The 23500-nt window shown below is 39.6% G+C and overlaps 1 protein-coding gene and 1 long non-coding RNA gene across 4 annotated transcripts in view; both read right to left on the bottom strand.

The window, feature by feature from the left end:
- LOC133501885 (NADH-cytochrome b5 reductase 2) overlaps positions 1-3035 on the bottom strand; it is a 30430-nt gene extending 27395 nt beyond the window's left edge. The window contains exons 1-4 of one of the 3 annotated variants that reach the window (XM_061822025.1): positions 2758-3034; positions 2455-2520; positions 2294-2366; positions 2101-2207 (exon numbers count right to left, since the gene is read on the bottom strand). In XM_061822025.1, coding sequence (XP_061678009.1) covers positions 2101-2207; positions 2294-2366; positions 2455-2520; positions 2758-2772 — 261 coding nt within the window. In that variant the 5' untranslated portion in view covers positions 2773-3034. Of the gene's footprint in view, positions 1-2100; positions 2208-2293; positions 2367-2454; positions 2596-2757 lie in introns of all 3 variants that reach the window. The other 2 variants (XM_061822023.1, XM_061822024.1) reach the window with 2 other exon arrangements.
- Positions 3036-13811: 10776 nt separating this feature from the next.
- LOC133502131 (uncharacterized) lies at positions 13812-23446 on the bottom strand. The gene is made up of 4 exons (XR_009795369.1): positions 22176-23446; positions 21936-22106; positions 17773-17933; positions 13812-17364 (listed from the first exon to the last, which is right to left on the bottom strand). It is a non-coding gene; the product is annotated as an uncharacterized LOC133502131 (long non-coding RNA).
- Between the last annotated feature and the right edge of the window lie 54 nt (positions 23447-23500).

Consider the following 23500-nt stretch of genomic DNA (forward strand, 5'->3'; position numbering starts at 1 on the left):
TTATGCCAACAGTGAAACATAGTGGTGGCAGTGTGATGGTCTGAGTCTACTTTTCTGCCTCGGGACCAGAACAACTTGTTATAATTGTTGAAACAATTAATTCTGCTGTGCACCAGAAAATTCTGAAGGAGAACGTCCTGCCTTCAGTTCATGCTCTCAAACTCAAGCGTTCCTGGATCATGCAGCAGGACAATGATCCGAAACATATCAGAAAGTCCACCCCTGAATGGGCGGTCAAGTCAAAGTTGAAATTTAGATCCAATTGAAATGTTGAGATGTCACCTTAAATGGGGAGTTCACAATAGAAAATAATCCAATATGGTGGAATAAATACAATTCTGCAAAGATGTGTGGGACAAAGTGATGTGAAAGGCTCAGCACCAACTATCGCCTTTGTTTACGGAGGTCAAATGTTTCCTGTAGTTGTTCACCAGGTTTGCACACACTGCAGGAGGGATTTTGGCCCATTCCACACAGATCTTCTCTAGATCAGACAAGTTTCTGGGCTGTCACTGAGGAACACGGAGTTTCAGCTCTCTCCAAAGATTTTCTATTGGGTTTAGGTCTGGAGACTGGCTAGGCCACGGCAGAACCTTGATATTCTTTTTACGGTGCCACTCCTTGGTTTTCCTGGCTGTGTGCTTCAGGTCGTTGTCATGTTGAAAGACCCAGCCACAACCCTTCTTCAATGCTCTGACTGAGGGAAGAGGTTGTTCCCCAAAATCTCACAATATATGGTCATGGTCATCCTCTCCTTAATACAGTGCAGTCGTCCTGTCCTATGTGCAGAAAAAAAACCCAAGGCATGATGCTACCACCCACATGCTTCACAGTAGGGATGGTGTTCTTGGGATGGAACTCATGATTCATCATCCTCCAAACACGGTTAGTGGAATTATGACCAAAAAGTTCTATTTTGGTCTCATCTGACCACAAAACTTTCTCCCATGACTCTGCATCATCCAAATGGTCATTGGCAATCTTAAGACAGGCCTTGACGTGATGGTTTAAGCAGGGGAACCTTCCATGCCATGCATGATTTCAAACCATGATGTCTTAGTGTATTACCAACAGTCACCTTGGAAACGGTGGTCCAGGCTCTTTTCAGGTCATTGACCAAGTCCTGTCATGTAGTACTGAGCTGATTCCTCACCTTTCTAAGGATCATTGAGACCCCACGAGATGATAGCTTGCATGGGGCGCCACTCCGATTGAGCTTGACCGTCATGTTTAGCTTCTTCCATTTTCTAATGATTGCTCCAACAGTGGACCTTTTTTCACCAAGCTGCTTGGCAATTTCTCCATAGCTCTTTCCAGTCATGTGGAGTTGTACAATTTTGTCTCTGGTGTCTTTGGAGAGCTCTTTGGTGTTGGCCATGTTACAAGTTTGAGTCTTACTGATTATACGGGGTGGACAGGTGTCTTTATGCATCCAACAACCTCACACAGGTGCATCTGAGTCAGGATAATATATGTAGTGGAGGTGGACTTTTAAAGGCGGACTAGCAGGTTTTTGAGGATCACAATTGTAGTTGACAGACAGGTGTTTAAATACTTATTTGCAGCTGTATCACACAAATAAATTGTTCAAAAAATCATACATTGTGATTTCTGGATTTTTCTTTTGAGATTATCTCTCTCACAGTGGACATGCACCTATGATGAAAATTTCAGACACCTCCATGATTTCTCAGTGGGAGAACATTTAACAGGGCATTCAAATACTTATTTTCTTCACTGTATGTGGTTCTCCTGCCTCATTGTATGGCACACTGGGGTCCTTTTGAGCACCCAGTCAAGTAAAAAAAAAGATCGTTTCTCGCTCTGCACAGTACTACATCCAGTACATACTGTTATGGGTTGTCAAGGTCTTGTTCATTAAATGAATAATAATAATAATAATATTAAATGAGTTTATTCCAACACATTTTTTATGAAAAGTAGTCAAGGACCGCTAATTTGACACTTTATAGAGTGAACGTGTTGAAGCAACTGATCGTGATAATAATGGTTTTTAACGCACATGAAAAGATCACACTACATTTAGGAGTGTGTGTTCTTGTGTTACACATAGCTAGTGCTACAGCAAGTGTTAGATACCTTGACAACAAGCTCAACATATCCTTGTTGGTCATCACTGGAAACCGGCGTGTAAGCTCTGACGACGAGGCTGCCGTTCACCTTGGCTGAGAGATACACGTGCTGACCTGGTGCACAGAACCAAACCTGAATATGGAGTGCAGTAAAGCACTATATGGTTGAAAATGATATGAGCAGAAGGATGTTTCACTACCTACTGGCAGTCCAAGGATATGGTTTGAAGAGGGAAGGGCAAAGCGAAATCTCTTTGTGTTGTGACTAATTTCCTGCAGAGACAAAGCCAACAAAGTGAAAATGATTGATAAACACTGTTCCTCGACTGACAGTGAAACAATGTTTTTTTATTCGGCGTACCTGTTTATTTATGAGCTTTAGAGGATATTTAACCATCGGGTCTTGCAGGGTGACTCGCAGTTTCTTCTTGTTTGCAGAGGCACGTATTAAGTACAGTAAACTTACAACCAGAACACAAAAAGCTACCACCACGGAGAGGAGCTGCAACATAAATATTCAATTATGCAGTTTCAATTAAATGTGGAAGTAGCTTTGGCATGTACCTTACTGCACTCAAATCATAATTTGAGACACATTGCTGATAATTTAGACTTTTAATTTAGCCTTGATAGCAGGTCACAAAAAATAAAAGATCATTCTCACCATAGTAGGATCCATACTTGTAATAAGTTGGACAGAGTTGAAGTTCTACTGTTCATGCAGCTTGAAAGACCAGAGTCCATTCAGTCATCGTGCTTCCTCTCCCAACATGGACATGCATCCACACGAGGGGAGTGTCCTATGCTGTAACTGGAACCTTTGTTGTTCAAAGCGCCAATAAGAAGACCGATTTCAGCATGGCACAACATAGTATGACATCACCCTTCGCCAGAGATTATAAAATACAGACACTGCTAAATGTGACTGGCAGTTTATGTTTTAATTTACTGTTAAAAAACTGCTGCTTGTTTGGACTGCCTGCCTATATATCGACCTTGGACTGAATAAATACGCTTCCGGACTATACCTGGTCCCGTGAGTTGTGCATTTTGGGTTCAGCCTCAGGTTCCGGTCATGACAGAGGTATGTTGGTAATCTTTTGTTTCCTGAAAACTTTGAACACTGTTGACATGGTTGAATTAAAGCACCATACTTAATGTTGTTCTTGCTGAAAAATACAAGTTCTATTATACCAAATGGTTTGACCATTCTCAACTCAAATGGGAAAATATTGGATACAAATCTTTTATTCTTCTATTCTGCTTCAAAACGTCACCCAAAGTACGACACAAGGGCTGTTAGAAATTAATTTGTGCTCTTCGGGAGACCTGTTTTCACCTTATCGTAAAAATACTGGTGCACCATGAAATTGATTAAAATAAACCTGTGCTTTATCTATATATTTTTTTCCTATTTTATAAATTGTGAACCCTACTTTTCTACATTAATTGTAGATGTTGCAAGAAGCATCTTCTGCACAAGAAGTTGACATCAAACTAGCAGATGCTGAATTTCCATCTATGGTACATTCCAAAAATTGCCCGACTGATGAAGTGCCTCTTCATAAGAAATGAACACATATTTTTCTGACAGCAGATAGGATACTGAAACATGTATTTCAACCTCAGGTGGCCTCAAGATGCTCATATTGAAAGATCAAATAAGCATTCAGTGAAAATGTTATGAATGAAACATATTTTTACACAATGTAAAAATACAGTTAAATAAAAATGTCATGATTTTAGTTCTGTGGTGTATGTTTATTACGTATACCCAGCAGGCACAACATCTTTATTCAACGTTGTTTTTAGGTTGTATTAGGTCACAACGTCGAACATCCTAAATTCAATGAGGATTTCACAGTTGAATGACAATATATTTTCAATGTTGTCAGAAGATGTTGTTTCCACATTGATTTCCCGTGAATGTCGCAACTAAATTAACTACGGGTACATCTCATCCTGATGTGTCAGTACAAGTCCATTTTACCTTGGCTACGGCCATACGGTTATCTAGATAATTATAAAGATGGTAGTGAAAAAAAAGACACTTTTTTTAAACAAACTCTTCACAGGTATATAGATCTACTGTCCGTAAATATCCCTGTAAACAGTCCAAAATCCAATTTTATTAATAAGCAAAGTCTATTCTTGGCTTCATTGTATATGTTTATTCATTTATCTATTTATTTATTTTACTATCTGCAGCCCGTTGGGCAGCACAATATTGTGCAAGCTGTCAGCCAGTCCCAAGCCCAGATAAATGCAGCGGGTTGCATTAGGAAGGACATCCGGTGTAAAACAGTGTCAAACAGATATGAGCATTCATCACACAAATTCCATAACGGTTAGGTCGGGCATAGGCTTCCTACACCTGCCCCCAGAACTGTTAATCTGCATGGCGTAGTTAGAAATTCAGATAAAGTAGGTCAAAGACAAAAAAGAGGAGGAAAGCAGCTTAGTCGGAAGAAGAAGAGGAGTGCACAAACCCTACAAATGTGTGTTAGGACTTTGAATGTTGGGACTATGACAGGAATAGCTCAGGAGTTGGTTGACATGATGATTAGGAGAAAGGTTGATATATCATGCTTCCAAGAGACCAAGTGTAAAGGGAGTAAGGCTAGAGGTTTAGGTGCAGGGTTTAAATTATTTTATCATGGAGTAGATGGGAAGAGAAATGGAGTTGGGGTTACTTTAAAAGAAGAGCTGGCTAAGAATGTCTTTGAGGTGAAAAGAGTATCAGTGATGAAGAGGAATTTTGAAATTGAGGGTAGTATGTACAATGTAATTAGTGGCTATGCCCCACAGGGAGGATGTGACCTCAAGTTGAAAGAGGAATTCTGGAAGGAACTAGAGGAAGTAGTCCTGAGCATCCCAGACAGAGAGAGAGTTGTGATTGGTGAAGATTTCAATGAACGTGTTGGCAAAGGTAACAGGGGCGATGAGGAAGTGATAGGTAAGTACGGCATTCAGCAAACTTTGAGGGGCCGATGGTGGTGGATTTCGCAAAAAGGATGGAATTGGCAGTGGTGAACACTTATTTCTAGAAGAGGGAGGAACAAATAGTGACCTACAAGAGCGGAGGTAGAAGCACGCAGGTGGATTATATTTTGTGCAGACGATGTAATCTGAAGGAGGTTACTGACTGTAAAGTAGTGGTAGGGAGAGTGTAGCTCGACAGCATAGGATGGTAGTGTGTAGGATGACTCTGGTAGTGGGTAGGAAGACTAAGAAGACAAAGGCAGAGCAGAGAATCAGTGGGTGGAAGTTGAGAAAGGAAGAATGTTGTGTGGCCTTTCGGAAAGAGGTGAGACAGGCTCTATATGGCCAGGAAGGGCTCCCAAAAGACTGGAATACTACTGCCAAGGTATTCAGAGAGGGAGGGAGGAGAGTACTTGGGGTGTCTTCTGGCACCTAGAGGAGAAGGAGACGTGGTGGTGGAACCCCAAAATACAGGAAGTCATCCAAGGAAAGAGATCAGCGAACAAGAAGTGGGACACGGAGAGCATTGAGGAGAGGCGAAAGGAATACATTGAGATGCGTCGTAGGGCAAAGGTGAAGGCTAAACAAGAGGCATATAACGACCAGGTTAGATACGAAAAAAGGCTAGAAAAAAGACCATGTTGGTCAGAAAGAGGAATAGAGATAGGAAGGATGTGCAGCAAGTAAAGGTGAATAAGGATAGTGATGGAAATATATTGACTCGTGCCAGTACTGTGTTCAGTCGATGGAAAGCGTAGTTTGAGAAGTTAATGAATGAAGAAAATGGGAGAGAAGGTAGAGTAGAAGAGGCAAGCGTGAATGACCAGGAAGTGGCATTGATCAGTAAGGGAGAAGTTACAAAGGCACTGAACAGAATGAAAAACTGAAACACAGTTGGTCCTGATGACATACCAGTGGAAATTTGGACGCAATTTGGAGAGGTGGCTGTGGAGTTTTTGACCAACGTATTCAATAGAATAGCTCCAGGGAGAAGACATAGTGAGGGTGGATGACTTCAAATACTTGGGGTCAACATTACAGGGCAATAGAGACTGTGGTAAAGAATTGAAGAAATGGGTCCAAGCGGGGTGGAAAAGTTGGCGGAAGGTGTCAGGTGTTCTATGTGACGGAAGAGTATCCGCTAGGATGAAGGGCAAAGTTTATAAAACAGTGGTGAGGCTGGCCATGATGTATGGATTAGAGACGGTGGCACTAAAGAAACAACAGGAAGCAGAACTGGAGGTAGCAGAAATGAAGATGCTGAGGTTCTCACTTGGAGTGAGCAGGTTGGATAGGATTAGAAATGAGCTCATTAGAGGAACAGCCAAAGTTTGAGGTTTTGGAGACAAGGTTAGAGAGAGCAGACTTGGATGGTTTGGACATGTTCAGAGACGAGAGAGTGAGTATATAGTAGGTAGTAGGGTGCTGAGGATGGAGCTGCTAGGCAAAAGATAGAGAGGAAGACCAAAGAAAAGGTTGGTGGATCTTGTGAGGAAGGACATGAGGACACTGGGTGTTATAGAGAGGAGATTGCACGAGATAGGCTTAGATGGAAAAAGATGACGTGTTGTGACGACCCCTAAGGGGACAAAGAAAAAGAATAAGATGATTTATTTTAACAGAAAATTATCGTATCCAATCAGAGTGTAGTCTAGTACAAGGGTTTTGTCATGTACGCCGCCGCTACCGCCATAGATTGGGATCGACGTGAACACTCTAGCCCGTTCATTTCTTGACCGATTGTTTTGAAATTTTACCACAAGATTACCATGGGCCAAATGCTTCACCGAATAACTTTGGCCCACCTGGCTAAATTTTTGATAGGTTAAATTGCTTAACTTATTCGACAGTTTATTCAATTTCGGAACCTGTTTGAGAGGCTTTACTTCAATTAAATTTTGTATTTTGTGTGTCGATAGTACAAGAGTAGAGCAACCATATGATACCTCACTTGATACACTTAACCTATTATTAATCAGATAAAATTGGGAATATGTGATATTATTCCTGACATAATTGTTCATTAATGGAGTCATTTGGCCATAAAAATGTTCTTGCAAGTAATTTTTGGCAATTTTAATATGTTTATTAAAATAGGTAAAAAATGGTTAAAGTATGTCGTTCCTGGCGAAAAACAAATGTTTTATTCAATCAAAAGATTTGGTCATTCTGAACAAGAAAAATAGTGATAATTTTGTACATAAACCTATCATTGTCCACAAATTTACACACAGTTATTAAAAATGTAAAACAACGTTCGTGACAGATGAGTATCACGAGGAACGATAGCTGGCTATCGACAAGTGCAGTTTAATCTATATTCTGATGTTGCAAGGTTCTGATTGTTTACTTCCTCTAGATCAGGGGTGTCAAAAATATTGTAGTTGCGATTTTCCTCTGAGGGCTGTTATGATTGTGAAACAATATTTTTTTATTTGCCTCATTATATTTTCACATACAATTTATGACATAGTTTTGGAATAAGAAATCAAGGTAAATGGGCTTTTCGGCTATTGTTCATGTTCGGTAAGACAAAAATGCTTGCAATATCTCAGTTGTCATTTATGACATGTCAATTTGAAATTTTAACAAAAATCCTGGAAGTTGACATGATTTGCCTTTGTGGGCCACATAAAACCATACGGTGGGCCAGATCTGGCCCGCGGACCTTAAGTTTGACACCTGTTTTCTAGATACTTTGTTGTCAAGTAAACAAAAACGGCAATGTTTATCTGCAGTGTGTTGCTTTATGAGACAGAAAACATTGTTATCAATACTTTGAAATAGATCAGTGAATGAAACCCTTTCTTTTGATACCACATTGTTCTATTGACATTTTATCAACATATGCTGCTTTAAAGTATTCCACCTGTACTAAATAACTCTGTAGGATCATGACGATATCCATCCATCCATTTTCTTCACCGCTTATCCTTATGAGCGTCGCTGGGAGTGCTGGAGCCCATCCCAGCTGTCATTGGGCAAGAGGTGGGGTACCCCTGAACTGGTTGCCAGCCAATCACAGGGCACATTGAGACAAACAGGCTGCACTCACAATCACAATTTAGTGTCCAAGTAATGTTGCATGTTTTTGGAATGTGAGAGGTAACCGGAGTGCCCGTAGCAAACCCACGCAGGCACGGCGAGAACATGCAAACTCCACACAGGCGGGTCCAGGATTGAACCCGGGACCTCAGAACTGTGAGGCTAACGCTTTACCTGCTGATCCACCGTAGCGCCCATGAAGATATTATATTGACAGTTTAGTTTGTTGTTGGAATTTTTTTTGATAAAGATATATTTAAAGACTACTTTGTCATGTTTGAAACTAACTTTATAAAGGGTAGTAAAATTAAAAAGTTAAGGTAAGAAAGTGAACAATTATTAATGTAAATTAATAATTAATTCTATTGAAACCTACCAGTATATTTTGAGCAATTTGAAAGTATTTTGTGCTCTTTTATGTTGAGACAAGTTATCTCGAAATCAGATAATGGACAATACTGTTTGTTTGCATGACACATGTACTGTATGTGCAGCAGGTATTGGATAACATTTTATGATATTTTAGGAGGGGATTAAATGAACAATTTGATGCTGTTTGGCAGACATTCTTAATCCAAAATATTATTGATGGAGTTAATTTCCCAATCATAATACTGCAATTGAATATGTGCTGTTTCTGAAACAGCCACCCCTAGTTTGAAGGAGTTTCTAAAAGTGATTACTCATTATTGGCTTCAAAGTAGATTCAAAATGATATGTGCATGAACATTAATATTTGTAGTGGTTTATATTAATCCAATCCACAGCACCGTAATCCATTCCAATTTTTAATGATACTGTAATACAGTAATACTGTATTTGAGTATTTATAGCTAGAACTCTACATCTCTGTATTAATACCATTTTGTTTAACTTAACTAGAACCCAAGATATTAAGATCTACGGATGGTTTACCATCACAGAAGATGGAGGGTGTGTGAGGCTGCAGTGCAGTCCATGCTTAATACAAGCAGTGAAGATGAGCATTTTTCTGAAAACTCATTAGTTCAGCTTCATTCAGAGCCCGAACAGCTCAAAGCGTCTGCCTCTCAGCGAACAGAGTATGGGGATTATGGATATCATGATTATGTTCTTTCTTCTGATTCTGAAGTATCCGAGTAGAAAGAACTGGATGTGGAAGATGATGATTGGTCAACAAAGCATCAGTGTTCCAGAGCAGCATTGAATAAGCTACTTCATATTCTTGGATGTGATGGACATCGTCTTCCAAAGGATGCACATACATTAATGCGCACTCCCAGAAATGCTTTTTATGTGGAGAGATGCGATGGACAGTACACATATTATGGATTTGAATCTGGTATAAGAAGAATTTTAGCTCCAAATGTGTGTAACAGTGAAGACGGCATAATACATTTGTGCATCAACATCGGCGGGGTTCCATTTTTCAAATCAAGAAGCATTCAGTTGTGGCCAATATTATGCAACTTTGGGGATTTTGAACTGTTTGTTGTTGCCTTGTTTTGTGGTCAACACCAAATTCGGTTGAACAATATTTGAATGATTTTCTTGAAGAAATCCAGGAGGTGACTCAGAATGGATTGACACCCATGTCCATAATTTACCAAATTTGAATCAAAGCTTTCATTTGTGATGACTGCTGCCAGTGCTGAATTGACACCTTCATGGCCATCTTCTTCATTTGCATTTGAACACATGTTCTGTCTACCCTGCTCAAATTGATAACCTTTATGCCTTTATATACTTCGTATTATTCATCATCTTCAGGAGACCCTTCAATCATCTTCGTTGCTTGAGTAATTCAAAATTCATTGTCGTTGTTGCACTTAGGGGAGGCCCCATATCTCAATGGTTAGAGCATTGGTTTAATAAACCAGGGGTCGTGAGTTCGTCTCCACTCCCCGAGAGGAGTTGCGTCAGGAAGGGCATCCGGCATAAAAACTGTGCCAAACCAATATGAGTGTTCATCTGAGATGGCACACTGTGACGACCCCTAATGGGATAAGCCGAAAGAAACTTTATTGTTGTTCTTGTCGTGCGCCATGTTTGAGTTTCTTGTTGTGACGTCACGCATCCTCTCAGAATTTTCCACTGCGTGCTCGAGTTTTTGGGGGGAATTCGTCAATGTGCGATATATTTTTGCCAATAATTGATAAATACAAATGTTTCCATTATATCTGATTTAGATTCGAATTCAGCTTAATAAACTGTATAATATAAGCAAAAGACGCATTGAAGACTTTCCATCCCCTTGAGGAGTCCAAAGGAACGTTTATTGTTTTTTTTTTTTTGTTTTTTTTTTTGCAAAAATCTGTTCGCATTGCAGTCTGTTTACAGTTCCCTCTCCCCCCAGTGACTTTGTAGGTGGGCCCTGAGAGAGGCAGTTAAGAGAGCCAGAAGGGAGAGGCTGATTCAGGACAGGTTTGGAGATTGTAACTTGTCCGTCTATCACATTCTCCTCATGAGTATTTGAAAGAAGTCCTGTTTCTTTGTGTGTTTCTTCCAGTAGTTGGGTGATAAACCTGACAGTGATTCCCAATAATTTGGGGAGAATATTCTATGGACCAATGAGACAAAAATTGAACTTTTTTGGAAGGCGTCTGTCCCATTACATCTGGTGTAAATGTAACACAGGATTTCAGAAAAAGAACATCTACCAATTTTTCAAATATGGTGGTTGTAGTGTGATGATCTGGGGCTGTCTTCTCTTTCGGGATCTGCACAATTTGATGTGAGTAACAGAACCATGAATTCTGCTCTTCACCAGAAAAATCTGACGAACATTGAACCATCGGGTACATTAGGCCATTACACAAACAGTGAAAACGCGGACCTATGAACTAAATTTTAATCTTCAAGACCTTATACCAGGGGTGCTCAATGCGTCGATCACGATCAGTTTTGGTCGATCTCGGGACTGCGTGGCAAAAAAAAAAAGCAATCAATGTTCCCTCTTAACTGCGTGCGTGCACAATTGACCCCTCCGTGGATGTTGCGCAATCCGCGTCACTGACCAATCAGAGGCCAGAGATCTGCATAATCTCGGACTCAAATCTCAGACAACGCTGGCTGGATGGTCCAGTATAGCTTCTGTTGGCGTTTTATCGCGTATTTGGGTTCTTTAACAATAGATATGGTTGAGAGGTGTAGTCACGGACTTTATAATAGTGACGACAGGTATCCTGAAAGGCTAGTTGGTGGAGTTCAATTCGTACCCTTTCCAAAACCGAAGACCCAGTACGAAAAATGTCTTTGATGGATCAAACTTTGTGTAAGACCGCATCATCAACTGAATCCATCTAAAATAAACCGGAACAGAAGACCGAGTACGAAAAATGTCTTTGATGGATAAAACTTTGAGGAAGACCGCATGATCAACTGAATCCATCAACCGGAACAGATGTTTGCACGAAGATAAACCCTAAATTTGATTTTCAATCTATGTCTCCTATAAATGAATTAGCAGTTCTTCGCTTGCATAACATAGCTAAGTGTGAATGATTGACACACTTGATCTGTGTTGAGCGATATTTTGCGATGATCTGACTGCACAAACGTGTCTCTGTTCGATGGCTACCGAGCTAAGCTAAACTGGACTAGTGAGTCCTAAAAGCCTTCAACGTGCACCGAGACACCAAGACTGAAGGAAGGATGTTTGAGGACACTAAAGTAGTGATTGTCGTACTCGGTCGGGAATTGCGTAGGTTCGGGACTAATTCAAGAATAATTATTGAGGGGAGCGCGTGACGTTACACAAAGAAAACGAGAGAAACAACTCGTGAATCAAGCCTCGCCTTCTTTTCCTTCACATGGTAATTCACAAACGGCTATACAGATACACATACAGATTCTGCACACAAGTGTGATAAGTAACACGAAAATAGGAAACTGTCAATGACGAATTCGCCTTTGGGTTATATTATATTATGTGGCTTCTCAGTCTTCCTCTGACTCTGGAAAGATCTCGCGCTAATATCAATGGTTTTTCCGTCGATATGCATGTAAATACCATTGAAATACCCCTCGCTGAAATACTTGAAGCCCAGCTGTCTGCTTTTCAACGATATTTCACTGTTAGCTAAGAATGCGAGTGAGAAATCAGCCGGTAAATCGGACAGTTTCGCTCTATTCCTTTCTTGCTGCGCCGATATTTTTCCTAATTGTTTGTCTGACGTCAGCGCACGTGGCATGACGTCACTTCATGAGGCGTGGTTAAGTGCCCTGTACGGAGGGGTCAATTCTGCACAATGCTGATGCAGTCTCTTCACAGATATTCTGCAGTGTGCATCTGCAATAAAAAATCCAATGTAAATTGAAAGTATAACATACAGCTGTTCAGTTTGTGGCATTTTGCAATGTGAATCAATGAGTGACTCAGTGGCACAATTCACATATGTACTGTAAAAAAGTGAAAAGAAGCCAGTACTGGTTTCTTTGAGGCAGCACACGGGGTTTCATTCACTGATCTATTTCAAAGTATTGATAACAATGTTTTCTGTCTCATAAAGCAACACGCTGCAGATAAACATTGCCGTTTTTGTTTACTTGACAACAAAGTATCTAGAAAACAGGTGTCAAACTCAAGGTCCGCGGGCCAGATCTGGCCCACCGTATGGTTTTATGTGGCCCACAAAGGCAAATCGTGTCAACTTCCAGGATTTTTGTTAAAATTTCAAATTGACATGTCATAAATGACAACTGAGATATTGCAAGCATTTTTGTCTTACCGAACATGAACAATAGCCGAAAAGCCCATTTACCTTGATTTCTTATTCCAAAACTATGTCATAAATTGTATGTGAAAATATAATGAGGCAAATAAAAAAATATTGTTTCACAATCATAACAGCCCTCAGAGGAAAATCGCAACTACAATATTTTTGACACCCCTGATCTAGAGGAAGTAAACAATCAGAACCTTGCAACATCAGAATATAGATTAAACTGCACTTGTCGATAGCCAGCTATCGTTCCTCGTGATACTCATCTGTCACGAACGTTGTTTTACATTTTTAATAACTGTGTGTAAATTTGTGGACAATGATAGGTTTATGTACAAAATTATCACTATTTTTCTTGTTCAGAATGACCAAATCTTTTGATTGAATAAAACATTTGTTTTTCGCCAGGAACGACATACTTTAACCATTTTTTACCTATTTTAATAAACATTAAAATTGCCAAAAATTACTTGCAAGAACATTTTTATGGCCAAATGACTCCATTAATGAACAATTATGTCAGGAATAATATCACATATTCCCAATTTTATCTGATTAATAATAGGTTAAGTGTATCAAGTGAGGTATCATATGGTTGCTCTACTCTTGTACTATCGACACACAAAATACAAAATTTAATTGAAGTAAAGCCTCTCAAACAGGTTCCGAAATTGAATAAACTGTCGAATAAGTTAAGCAATTTAACCTATCAAAAATTTAGCCAGGTGGGCCAAAGTTATTCGGTGAAGCATTTGGCCCATGGTAATCTTGTGGTAAAATTTCAAAACAATCGGTCAAGAAATGAACGGGCTAGAGTGTTCACGTCGATCCCAATCTATGGCGGTAGCGGCGGCGTACATGACAAAACCCTTGTACTAGACTACACTCTGATTGGATACGATAATTTTCTGTTAAAATAAATCATCTTATTCTTTTTCTTTGTCCCCTTAGGGGTCGTCACAACACGTCATCTTTTTCCATCTAAGCCTATCTCGTGCAATCTCCTCTCTATAACACCCAGTGTCCTCATGTCCTTCCTCACAAGATCCACCAACCTTTTCTTTGGTCTTCCTCTCTATCTTTTGCCTAGCAGCTCCATCCTCAGCACCCTACTACCTACTATATACTCACTCTCTCGTCTCTGAACATGTCCAAACCATCCAAGTCTGCTCTCTCTAACCTTGTCTCCAAAACCTCAAACTTTGGCTGTTCCTCTAATGAGCTCATTTCTAATCCTATCCAACCTGCTCACTCCAAGTGAGAACCTCAGCATCTTCATTTCTGCTACCTCCAGTTCTGCTTCCTGTTGTTTCTTTAGTGCCACCGTCTCTAATCCATACATCATGGCCAGCCTCACCACTGTTTTATAAACTTTGCCCTTCATCCTAGCGGATACTCTTCCGTCACATAGAACACCTGACACCTTCCGCCAACTTTTCCACCCCGCTTGGACCCATTTCTTCAATTCTTTACCACAGTCTCTATTGCCCTGTAATGTTGACCCCAAGTATTTGAAGTCATCCACCCTCACTATGTCTTCTCCCTGGAGCTATTCTATTGAATACGTTGGTCAAAAACTCCACAGCCACACCGCTGCTCCACCACACTTTCTTTTTCCTAGTTTACCTTACGCCGACATACACTCATAATTACAAATATTACAGTACTTACGCAGCCCATCAATGTGTTTTATAATGACAGCGTCCTCCAACGCTGCTTTAGTTCGCAACACAGTCTGGGACACGTAGAGCAAAGACGAGTTAGACATGCTGCTGAAGTTTACTTTCGATATTAACAGCGAAAGTTAAAAAATAAATGCTGTTGTTTTAAGATGCAATGACTGTCAGAGTATGTGAATAATCGAAGAAAAAGTGGTTAAACTGGACAAGATTTTCTCTTTTCCGAGTGGGAAAGGTCTGGTCTGAAGCCATAGAAGAAAGTGTAGGATGAGATGGTGTGTAAGTTTAACATTCCACCTTGGCACAGCCTTAACCAGGATGAAAGCCCAGAGTATACAGTGCATGAAAAGAAAATTCTGTATTTTAAATATACATATATATTTATATACAGTATATCACATAACATTAATAACAAAACATTGGGAGCATCATCAAAAAAAGTCTGGGCACCCTTGCTTTAGACTGCCGAGATTGGTGTGTGTTTGAAATTTCAACTGGCAGCCTGCGTGAATATACAGTCTCATGAAAAAGTATTTGTTTCTTTTTCATATCTATCACACACAAAGGTTTCAAATCATCAAACCAATTTTAACATGACTCAGTGACAACCCAAGGAAATAGAAAATGCAGTTTTCAAATATGTAATTGAATTAAGGCATAAAAAAAATTCCAAAATTTTCTGACCATCTGTGAAAAAGTTATTGCCCCTTGAATCTAATAAAGGGCTATGCAACTCTTGGCAGCAAAAACTGAAATCAAGGCTTTGTGATAATTGGCAATGAGTTTTTGGAGGGTTTTCTAGCATGAACTGCCCGTTTAAGGTCACACCGCATGTCCTCTCAATTGGACTTAAATCCAGACTTTGACTTGGCACTCCAAAACATGCATTTAGTTTTTTTCTTTTTTTTTTTTTAGCTATGAATATGTGGATTTGTTGGTGTGTTTTGGATGGTTGTCCTGCTGCATAATCAAAGAGTGCTTGAGTTTGATGACACCAACTAATGGTCATTCTCCTTCAGGATTTTCTGATACACAGCAGAATTCATTGTTCCATCAATTACAGCAAGTTGTCCTGGTCCTGAGGCAGCAAAGTAACCCCACCATGCTTCACTGTTGGCATAATGTTCTTTTTTTATCAAATGCTATGCCATTTTTTCTCCAGCTCTAACTGGATACACACCTTCCGAAAAGTTCAATTTTTGACTCGTCAATCAGAATGATTCTCCAAGACTTGAGGATCATCAAGATGTTTTGGCAAATGTGAGATGAGCCTTTGTATTTTTTGCTGACAGCAGTTTTTTTTGCCAGGGAACTTTCCCATGGAGGCCATTTTTGGCCAATTTTTTTATGGTAGTCATAAACACTGACCTTAACTGAGCCTGGCAAGGCCTGCAGGGCTTTCGATGTTGTTCAAGGTTCTTTCATGACCTTTTGGACGAGTCGTCATCACACTCTTGTAATTTTAGTTGGTCGTCCACTACAGCGAATGTTTGCCACTGTTCCCAATTATGGATAATTGCTCTGACAGTGGTTCACAGGAGCCCCAAAACCTTGGAAATGACTTTTTATCCTTTTCTAGACTTACCTTTCCCAAATTTGTGGTTAGTCACAGTGACTTTATAATTTAAAACTAGGGGGCATTTGCATTTCACAAAGTGGGTCAGAAGTTTTTTTTTTTGTGTGTGCCTTAATAAATTGAATTGTCATTTGAAAACTGCCTTTTCCATTTCCTCAAGTTCTGAGAGCTGTTAAAATTGGTTTGATTATTTGAAACCCGTGTGTGATTCAGAAAGAAAACAAATCAGAAGGGGAGTGAATACTGTACTTCTTCACAGCACCGTATGGATACAGGTACAACCCACAGTTGTATTCAAAATAATAACAGTACAATGTGACTAACCACTTTAATCCACGTTGTCACTATATTTGTAATTGTTACCAGTATGTGCAGTAGTCTCAGAAAATCAACAAGCAGCAGCATTCGTGACATACCCACTCTTTAGGCTGTGCAATTGGCAATTTATTGAAAGGGGTGCATTAAAAGTCTGCCGTTAACTTAAACTCAAAAACATTTTGTGCTAACTTTTGTTTCTGAGGTTTACCAATCCTTTGAATCATTCATCCATCTTCTGAGCTGCTTATCATCAAGACAGTCGCGAGAGCCCATTCCAGCTACCATTGGGCAGGAGGCGGAGTACACTGAATTGGTTGCCAGTCAATCACAGGGCATATGGAGATAGACAACGGTCACAATCACATCTCTGCGCAATTTAGAGTCTCCAATTATTGCATGTTTTTGGGAAGTGGGATGAAACATTAGTGCCCGGAGAAAACCCACACAAGCACGGGGAGAACATGAAAACTCCACACAGCCGGGGGGTCAGGATTTGAACCTCGGTCCTCAGAACTTTGAGGCCAATGCTCGACAGCTGCTTCCACCATGCCACCTCCTTTGAATCAGTAAACCAACATATAGTTGTATGACCAGTTTTTTTTTTGTTTTTTTTTTTTTCAGCTTCCCATCTATGTGGCATGGAGCCAACCAACTTGTGGCACTTTTCAACTATTATTCTACCCCAAGAAGATGATTGCCCCTTAGCTCTTTGGGGGAAAGAACAGCGTTAACTACATACACAGTGATAATGACCATTCAATGAAATTTTTATTTAACGACAAAAAAAATTGTTAAATACCCCGCTCAACATTTTCAGTCATTAAAGGTATCTTGGCTCCAGACGTTTGGTGAGGTGGTGCTGGGGCTTTCTTCAAAGAAAAACATTTGTAATCCCATCCTGTGTCATGCTTCGAATATGTAGCATGTTTCCAGACAGGGAGGGAAGACATGCAAGTCATCTGCATACACTGTGAGAGAGACATAAAATAATTCAACAACTCTACAATTATATTTGGTACACACAAAAAAACGCCCATATAAGACTGTGTTTCATTATGTTCTGAAGAGCACAATGTTATTACTTTATTTCAAAATGACTAATATAAATTGGATAAAAATAAAACACAGAACACAGTCCCAGTCTGCCTTTGCTCTGCATTGCCCCTTTCTGGCTTTTGGAAAGCTCAGTCTGAAAAGAGGTTCCCCAGATGACATTGCATTCTATTCTATTCTATTCTATTCTATTCATATTCTCATTGTAATGCAATGCTGCCGAGGACAGACAGGACAAAAATAATAATGTAATAAAACGTGTACATGATAATCAAGAAAGTAATTGGATGAACATTTTAATCTTGGGTCGCAAGGAACCATACCTGCACTTCATTCCAATTTATGGCTATAAGTGGGAATCTAAGAATCGCACTGCGGAATGCCTCTAACGAAAAGGTCTGATGGTGCGTGTTGAGCTTTGCAATTTCCTTAAGGACTGTCTTCTTGGTCAGCTCCTTCTCCAGGTGATAGAATGCAGGGATTGCTGAGAAAGACAAGACAAAAACATGGTCATTTTCCAAGTATATGTTGATACTAATGCACCAATCAATGTATCTACATTTAATCTCATAATCATTGACAATGAAAAGTTTGACTATTGTTATCCTGTGCAACCATTTCAATTAAAACAAACACTCTGAAAGACAATAACTAGAGGGAAAGTTCACATTGCCAGTAATTCTAGCCAAGTTTTTGATGTCGCAGTCCAATAAAGGGTTAGTAGCCCTTTTTAATGCTGATTTCTTCAACCTTCTTTGAGATTCCTTTGAGAATTAAATGAACCTAAAAACAAAAGTGTTTTTAATCACAAGTCTAAAAGGGAGTTTCCCTACACGCTCATTCATTCATGTTTGACCACTTAAAATTGAAAAAAGATAAAAGCATAAACAAAACAACCACTCAGAAGGTCTCAAGCAGAATGAGAAACTGGGACCGTCTTGCTGTAAAGCTGAAGGGCTCACTAATGGCAGGTCTCGCATGCACACACGAGGGCTGTACGATATTTTGTTTGAGCTTCGTCATCACAACATATATGTTCCCAATCATCACATTGTTGGGTCTATCTAATACGATTTTGAAGTTCTGACAAACAAGGTACATCAACTGTAATATTAAAAGGGACGTTTGGACATGCTGATGAAAGATTGTCCGTCCACCTGGTGCATTTCCTATTCCGCTCTTTAGAATGAAACTAGGCAGCCAAGCAGCAGGTGTGAGTGCGCAGGTGCATTTAGGGACACTGCATAAATGAAAGTGAATGTGTTCTTTTGTAATAGACTACATAATTGTAAACATGGTCAAACCAACTGTTTGTCAATTGACACATCCAATCTATTGGGCACACCTCAATCAAGAGAGGGGATGGATGATGGGCTGACTTTTTTTTCTTTTGTCACGCGATCGACCATATCTTGCCTTCAGGATCCACTGGTGTGTCTCAATGAGCATCCTTGGTCGAGATATCCGAACACACGTAACAATTACAGCAATTATTTGTAAATTGAGTGTGGGGGAACATGCAATAACTAACCAGGACAACTAGATAATGGGACAGAAAAGAGGACAGGATGTGGGAAAATGATCAAGGCAGTGCAACTGATGAATGGTGTGGCAGGATTTTCCTTTTTTTTTTATTATTATTATTTTTTTTTTTTAAGTCCGAACACCTGTTAGAACCTGTGAGTTGATATGAAAGCGTAACCTGTTTTATAAGCGATTCCAGCACAAGACAGAGTTTATACTATAGGGGTGGCCAACCAGTCAAGAGATGAAAAGCCACATTTTTTAGTGTGTTACAGCAAAGACATACACATCATACACATGAATATCATTCCCTCGACACACATACCTTTGCTCAGCAAGATTTATTGTAAATGTCACACACCAACATAAGAATAGACTTTTACAGAGTACAAAGACGACCAAAATTTGAAAAAAAAAAAAATAAATAAATAAAAATAAATCTGTCCTCTCTCATACAGACAAACTACCAATTCAACTAAGTCATGTCTTATATGCTCCAACTCTCACCTAATGCAACACTAAAATACTCACATGATTGGAGGTCTGAATGCAAATGTGGGTCAGTGGCTATGCTCATATCCAATATTCTCTGTTCAAAAGTGTGGTGGTACGACTGAAGATCTGATACCAAGATTTCTGTTTTCAGGACAACATTTCAGCGACATCACGAAGGCATTCCTTTAAATAAATTATCCTTTATTGTATGGCTTGTTGCGCTCTGCAATGTTCCAAGCCAGTTGATATGATGCAAGCATTAGTCTCTGGATGCTTCATTATTTATTTATGTTTAAAAACTGCATCTGCTTTTCTGTGTGATTTTTCAAAGTTACTGACTTGTGATTGCGACGTTTAGTCCCTTTTGGAAATTCCAAGTTCATGTTAGAAGGGAGTGAGATGAAGTGAAGATTTGAAGCTGTGAAATGTGCAACAGACATCTGGCAAAAAGGGCAGAGTTGCTTGCTGTTGCACTCAAAAAATATGAGCGCTCCCACTGCAGTAAAAACATCCTATGTTCATTCACATATTTTTAACTGTGCATTTTTCCCTGGCATTTTGTGGGGCGAAATTAACAAATTATTTTCTCCAAAGATCACCATCTGATTGGGAAACTTCGCGCTATTGGTATTCTATGCGAAAGCAGGTTTTGCGAATATACCATGCTAACATTTCCCACTGGAGTCATGTGACCGTGGTCAGGAGACCCAGGGGAGACTTATTCTCCGTGCCGAGGTTGTCCTGCTCAGGGTTATCTCTTCCTTCTCTCCTTGCACAGCTGAGCTAGGTGGTTGGAACAGTAAAGCCACTCTTCCCCGGTCGCCATCGTGCTTTGTTTTTCCTTCTCACCCTCCTGCTGTGCAGATCAGTCAGGCCGGAACACGCACAAATGTGTCACCAACTGGCTTGGCACCTACTCTGCCATACATGGGACCTAGAATGAGCTTTGAATAAGCCCAATGTGTGGAGTATAACAGTTTGACCATAAAAAAAATTAAAAAGTGGAGTGTATGTGTGAAGTAAGAGGCTAGAGTCCTACAGATTCGACCGAGCCCTGACCAGTTGGCAGACCACAGGGAAGAGGGGGGGAAGAAGGGCTGGGCTCCGCCTGAATCAGAGCGACCCTGGCCTGAAATGACTCCCAGAGGGCCGGGCCTGGAGAAAGAAGGGGAAAAAAAAAAAAAAAAAAAAAAAAAAAAAAAAAAAAAAAAAACACACAAACAGGGTTCAAATAAAGGCCACCCAAACTATGAAAGTCCACCCCACCCCACCCCAGCACAGACCAAAATGAACATTCGACTTGGGGATTCCCACAACATGGACCAACATAAACCCACGAACCCAAAAGGCAATGCATGAGGAAACAACCCAACTGACCCAGCACCCTGACACAAAAATCAACCACACTTAGCACCAGTAACCTTCCTTCCTTTCAAAGGATGGAACAAAACACCACAAAATGCCAAATCCCTGCAACCACCACCGACGAGGTACAAGATGAATGCCTGCAACACAATGCCCATGAGAACCGACAGAAAGCCACCACAGCAAAACTCCACTCAATGCCAAGTCCTCCTCCTGCTTTACCTTTCCGAGTTTGAATGGGATCATTGAAAATAGTTAATTTGCAGTCATGGTTTCATTTTTTCAATGCCCTAAAAGCTAGGTAGGCAGTTCAAATGTTTTAAACTTCTGTTCAGTAGAGGTACGTGATTTAAATTATCTAGGTTTTGCTGATATTTTAATGCCTAGATTTGACATTCCCAGTCCGCTGGAATTCATGAGTTAGTTGTAGTTTTGACCAATTGATACCATATTGTGATAATTGCAAAAATGTCTTAAGGTTAAAAACTCGAAAGATTCTTCACCTGAGGTAATATTTTACATACCTTCATGGAGCTATTCGTACACGATGGTCAAATTAACTGTTTTTTTTTTTTATTAAAGTCACACAATAATTCAACAAATATATACATACTGTAAATCATTTTTGGATGAAAAGAAATTTCTTTTTCTATACTGCGATTGACTGGTGACCATTGCACGTTTGACCTGAACTTGGCTGGGATAAGCTATAGCACTCCCACCACAATTTTGAGAATAAGCAGGTTTGAAAATGGATGGATGGGTGTTAATCACAGCTACTATTGGAATTATGATTGGATGGTCTAAGAAATGGAAGCACTCCCACCACGAACAGATTTCTACCCTTGCCGTGGAGCAAACTAGTTTTCAGCTTACACCCATAACACACAGTCAATGATCGTCAGGCAGCACAAGTAGGACAACATTGTAACTTCCATTCAGTCATACCAAGACCACTCCCACACCAAAAATCCTAACTAGAGCTAAGTTTTCCACATATTTTGTACGCAACCAGATTTGTTTGTAAACAGAGTTGTTTGGAACCCAAGGTTGTAATTCTATTCAACATTTCCTATACTCATCAAATTTCAATAGCAATTACCTGGAGAGTGGGGCATCATGTCACTGCCAAGCTTAGCTTTTCTTTTTGGGTGGAGCATCACATCTTCCTTAATCTTCCATGTTTGGACAATAACTAGCGCAAAAAAAACATTCTGGCATGCCAACAGAAGGTGTTGAACCAAAAACCTTGCAAATTCGTCACTTTGACCACCTGTTGGCAGGAAAAAAAATACAATATGGATTTGAATATAAAACATTCTTTTACTCATGATTCACTTACTCTATCGCCTTTGACGAAAGAAGCTCCACTTGATGTACACTGCTGCAGAAAGCTGTAAACGTCTACCTCGTGGCTTGTGAATAACAGGGTGGCTTTTCCAACTTTGTAAGTACAGTACTCACAACAAGTGCACAGCTGTATTTTGATAAATGTCTCATCTTTTGATTTAAACTAAGGGTGGGTAAAAAAAAAAACTTCAAATAAATCAATGCATTGCATTTTTATATTTTGCAATTCAATATCAAAATGCGCAAATCAGCTGAATCGATTCACCTCCTGGCCACTGAGGGGTGCTTTGCTTATGGTTCGTGTTGTATGGACGAAAGCCAAACAATAGCTAGTTGAGCAAATAGTGGCTCAGCAGCACCCTGAAGCAAGTGACTTCTACTTTTAAAATGGGGTCATTGTGGATTCCCCTGTAAATCCAGAACACAGAAATTAACAGATACTCTGAGGACGATAGGCGATTCTAACACAAAAATCTGCCAGAAGTTATAGTCTTAACTGTACACGCAACTTAAGAGCGGTTCTGAAAGCATTCGACAAAGAACGACTGAGCCCTACGTATGTAACTATCATATTCAATTTCATTTCTAACGAGCAGAAATATGTGACGGGTTCTGCAAACTAGAGCCCCCAACAAAGAAGCCACACAGAGGGAGAAAAATACCAAACAAATGCAATTAATGAATGTTTGATAAAGGTTTAACAAAGAAAGTACCAGTACTAGCTTCTCTCACAATGCTGGAAACATGCTACTTAATTAAGTTTTAAACACCGTACAAATAACACTTGTAACCCTAATTTAAAAAATAAAAAAGTAAAATATTGTTTAATGCACATTACTCAAGAGAGCGCTGTCATGTTTTAACATTTGCACTCCTTGTAAACATATGTCCATTTTTTTCATTACAATTTAAGAGAAAATACAAAAAAAGGTTACATGCACTTTACCTTTTTAGTATTTATGAACTGCCGTATTTTTTTTTACTTTTGTATTGCATCAATACAAACAAGTTATGTGCAAGTTAATTTTGAGTTGTTTAAAAAATATGATGTGACGTACTATATATTTACATTCCAGCAAAAAAAAAAAAGTTTTTAAATTGTCAAAATCTACTCAATTAAGTGGATTTTTACTCCTTACTGAATCGATATTGGATCATTTAAATTAATCGAATTGAATCGCAACAATAAGACTCAATTGAGTCAAATCACAGCCTTAAGATTTGAAATTGAATCGAATTATTAGGTTCTTAATGACCAGCTCTAGTTTAAACAGTGCACGGATGCTTGCATAGAGGACACATTTCGAAAAGCTGTAG

This window comes from Syngnathoides biaculeatus, chromosome 6, assembly GCF_019802595.1.
Source record: "Syngnathoides biaculeatus isolate LvHL_M chromosome 6, ASM1980259v1, whole genome shotgun sequence".
Lineage (NCBI taxonomy): Eukaryota > Metazoa > Chordata > Actinopteri > Syngnathiformes > Syngnathidae > Syngnathoides > Syngnathoides biaculeatus.